The sequence below is a fragment of the Aptenodytes forsteri genome, unplaced genomic scaffold (assembly GCF_000699145.1).
Source record: "Aptenodytes forsteri isolate BGI_AS27 unplaced genomic scaffold, ASM69914v1 Scaffold202, whole genome shotgun sequence".
Classification (NCBI taxonomy): Eukaryota; Metazoa; Chordata; class Aves; order Sphenisciformes; family Spheniscidae; genus Aptenodytes; species Aptenodytes forsteri.
The window spans coordinates 293,403-296,706 of NW_008793961.1; the positions used below are offsets into that span (position 1 = coordinate 293,403).

The window sequence follows — 3,304 nt, forward strand, 5'->3', positions numbered from 1 at the left end:
AGACTAGATATAAGGAAGAAATTGTTTACGCTGAGGGTGGTGAAACGCTGGCCCAGGTTGCCCCGAGAGGTGGTGGATGCCCCATGCCTGGAAACATTCAAGGTCAGGTTGGACGGGGCTCTGAGCAACCTGGTCTAGTTGAAGATGTCCCTGCCCACGGCAGGGGGGTTGGACTAGATGACCTTTAGAGGTCCCTTCCAACCCAAACTATTCTGTGATTCTATGATTTCAGGCTACGATGAGCTTTGTGCTTTTCTCTGTAATCATGAGACTGGAAACTTCCCCTTTTCAAATCAAAAGCAGCTGAAACTCTTGCGTGGTCTTTTGACGCAACAAGCAAGGGGGTTCAAAACAAACACCCTGCATCACAAGACTCTCGAGCTAGCCGTGCAGTTCCTTGCAGTGAGCAGTGCAGGGCTGTTTGATGATGGGCAGGATAGAGAGCGCCAGGAATGACAGACTTTGCATTGTGGATGGGCACCTATAAATAAATGGGTTGTGTACTGCAGAGGGGGCAAAGACATGCTATGATACTGCTTTTGCTCCTAGCGTGCAGGACACTGGTCTGTGCAGGAATATCGTTTCCCAATGTGTTCCCCATTAGCCTTCAGCGCTGCGTGAACGGAAGCAGTTCCCGTTTCACGGTGGAGTGCATTAGTGTTATCTGAGCAGCTGGATTGTATGAGACAAAGGAGCAAGTTGGTGCCGAAGCATCTGTCTGGGTGTGCGTTGAGAGAGCTACTGAACAGCTGAGTACACGCACGCGGCTCTCTTTCACACACGTGGCACAACTCCATCAGAGCTGCCCTGCTTGCCGGAGCAGCTTTGCTGGCAGACAGATCTCAGCTCTGCTGAGTAGGAAGAAACTGTTTCAGGGACATGCTCCCTGCAAGGCGGTGCAGGGAGTGGATCCGCCTGTATCTGTGTTTTCCATGTACCTGTGTGGCACACATCATGGTTAGTTATCCCTGGGCAGTGTGTGTTTCTGTAGGGGTGGCTGTGTCGGAGTTACGGAAATCAGGCTGGGCTGGGTGTGTGCTGCTGAGCGATATATGTGAGAGCTGACATGTGTAGGTGGGGATGAGGGGTCCAAGTGCATCTTGCGTCAGCATGGTCCGTGTGTGGGTCAGGTATGGGTGTAAATGGGGGTGCCCCTTGTAGCACGGGGCAGTGTGCACAGGCAGGCAACGGTAGGTGGGGGGGATCCCTTCTCACCTGAGTGTAGACCAGGGGGATGCTGATCCAGTCGTACCCATACAGTCGCCCGCACTGGCTGCGCAAGGTGTTGAGCTCCTGCAGTGGGGAAAAGGAACGGCCTGTCAGCATAACTTTGCATCTCCTTGCTGGGGATGCTGAGCCTCTCCGGCCCTGTTGCCCTTCATTGCTCCAGCCCATTCCCTCCCGCTTACACCTCCTCCGGAAGGGGGGGCTCAGCCAGGACTCCTGCTCCCTTGGTGCCCAGCCTCACCCCAGCAGACCACCAGCAGGGTCTCACGCTTGCCCTGGAGGAACTCCTTGTTGCCTGGGTGTCTCCATCTGAGCCCGAGATCCCTTCCTAGCTCACTTCATAGCAGAGCTTTTCTCCTCACAAAATGAGCAGCCAACAGGTTAGGCAAAAAATGTCTCAGGAGCATCCATTCCTCTCTCCTGACTATATAGTGAGTCTAGATAAATAGCCCAGAGGGAGATCTCTCTCCCCGGGCAGAGGAATCTCACTCCATGCAACAGAAACAATGTGACTTTCTCTGCACATGAATACCAGGAAGGCTGAGCTGCTCTGGACCTTTTTTCTCTGCAGCTGGGCAGGGATAGTTGCCAGGTCTGGCCTGTGGAGCATGGCGTGCTTCCCAGGACTATCGTAAGAGTTTTCAATAGCGATGTTTTCTACAGGGGCCTTGGTTGTTGGCGATGCTTTTGACCTCTCCTGATCTCTTCCAGATATGCGCTACCTTGCAGCTTTCCATCTGCATCCTAGAGACCTCCACTGGCCACTGTCGTTGGCTGCTCTAGAGTGTGTGAAGGCTGGAGGAAGGCTGATCAAGGACCTGCTACATGGGTGTCTCCCATTACCACACCTAGATGTGAGTTCCATGGTCCCCCCCAGGCCCACATTTGAGAAGGATGTCACATTCCCCTCGCCTCTAATATATGTGACATCGCTACTGTGTCAGTAGGCCATGAAAAGCTCTGTTCTGTCACGAGCTGGAAAATGGCAGTGGGGGTATTTCCCCTCAAAGTTAATGTAATATCCCCAGGGACAGGCTTGGCTCACTGTCCTACCTCACCATTCCTATTCCTTGCCTGGCCTCTGGAAATCCCTGTAGTTCCACCCAGAGGACTGGACGAGGATCTCAAAACAGTTGCCTATTGCCTCTGTCACTCACATTCAGGATGCCTTGGAGCAGCACGCTGTCCCGGATCCTCCCCTCGTTCCTTGCCTTCACAGCCAGATTGGAGAACCACACACATGGGATCCAAAACTTGTTGTGGGGGGAATTCAAGCTCTCAAACTTCTTGTGCTCTTCTGGTGTCATGAGGCCTGGGTGGAAAAGAGTAGATGGGAGAGGGATGGCCGTAGAGCGCAGAAAGGAATTGATCTGGTCTGAAATGAAAACATCTAAATCTCAGGTGGTCACCTTAGCTCTCCTTAAAAATCACAGGAAAGACTCGGGCATTCAGCCTTTGGAAGACACATAGGAGGAGAGCAAGTCTTCTTGTTAAAACATTGAGTTATAGAAGTGTGAGAGGCAGGCTTTATCTCATTTCACTTTGGATGTCTGCAGCATACCCGATCAGATCACAGTCAGCAGGGAGATGAAGTACTGCTGAGGGCATAATTGCCTGGTGTACTTAGCCATTTGTTGAGAATGGGATAACTTGTGTCCTAAAAGTGCCTGTTTCTCCCTCTGGATTGCAAAGGGAAATCAGTTGACTAGGGTGGGTGCAGACATCTCCTTTTGGACAGACTGGGAAATGTTGTACCTTGGGGAGCATCTTCAGAGAGGATTCAGGGAGCCCAGCAGTTAAGGTCGGAGGTCTGAGGCTCCAATTCCCACCTGCCCAGTGGAAAACTGTTGCCCTGAGGGAGGACAAACGTAGCACTTGGCAGGGGTCTGCTCGTGCTCTGCTACAGATCTGTGCACAGGGTCACTTACTATAGAGAACTCTTCTCTTCCCATGCACACTTTCAGTGCAGGGTGAGCAGCTCCCAGTGAAGTTGCTGCACCACAGCTACCCTAATCTGATCAGCCAGGGCTGCCCTGTGACCTTGTCATGGTTTAACCCCAGCCGGCAACTGAGCCCC

The 3,304-nt window shown here is 52.5% G+C and overlaps 1 protein-coding gene across 1 annotated transcript in view; it reads right to left on the reverse strand.

Annotated features, from left to right (window-relative positions):
• BEST1 (bestrophin 1) overlaps positions 1–3,304 on the reverse strand; it is a 10,589-nt gene that overhangs the window by 4,283 nt on the left and 3,002 nt on the right. Inside the window, exons 4-5 of the mRNA XM_009289334.2 lie at positions 2,385–2,539; positions 1,216–1,293 (exon numbers count right to left, since the gene is read on the reverse strand). Coding sequence (XP_009287609.1) covers positions 1,216–1,293; positions 2,385–2,539 — 233 coding nt within the window. The remainder of the gene's footprint in view (positions 1–1,215; positions 1,294–2,384; positions 2,540–3,304) is intronic.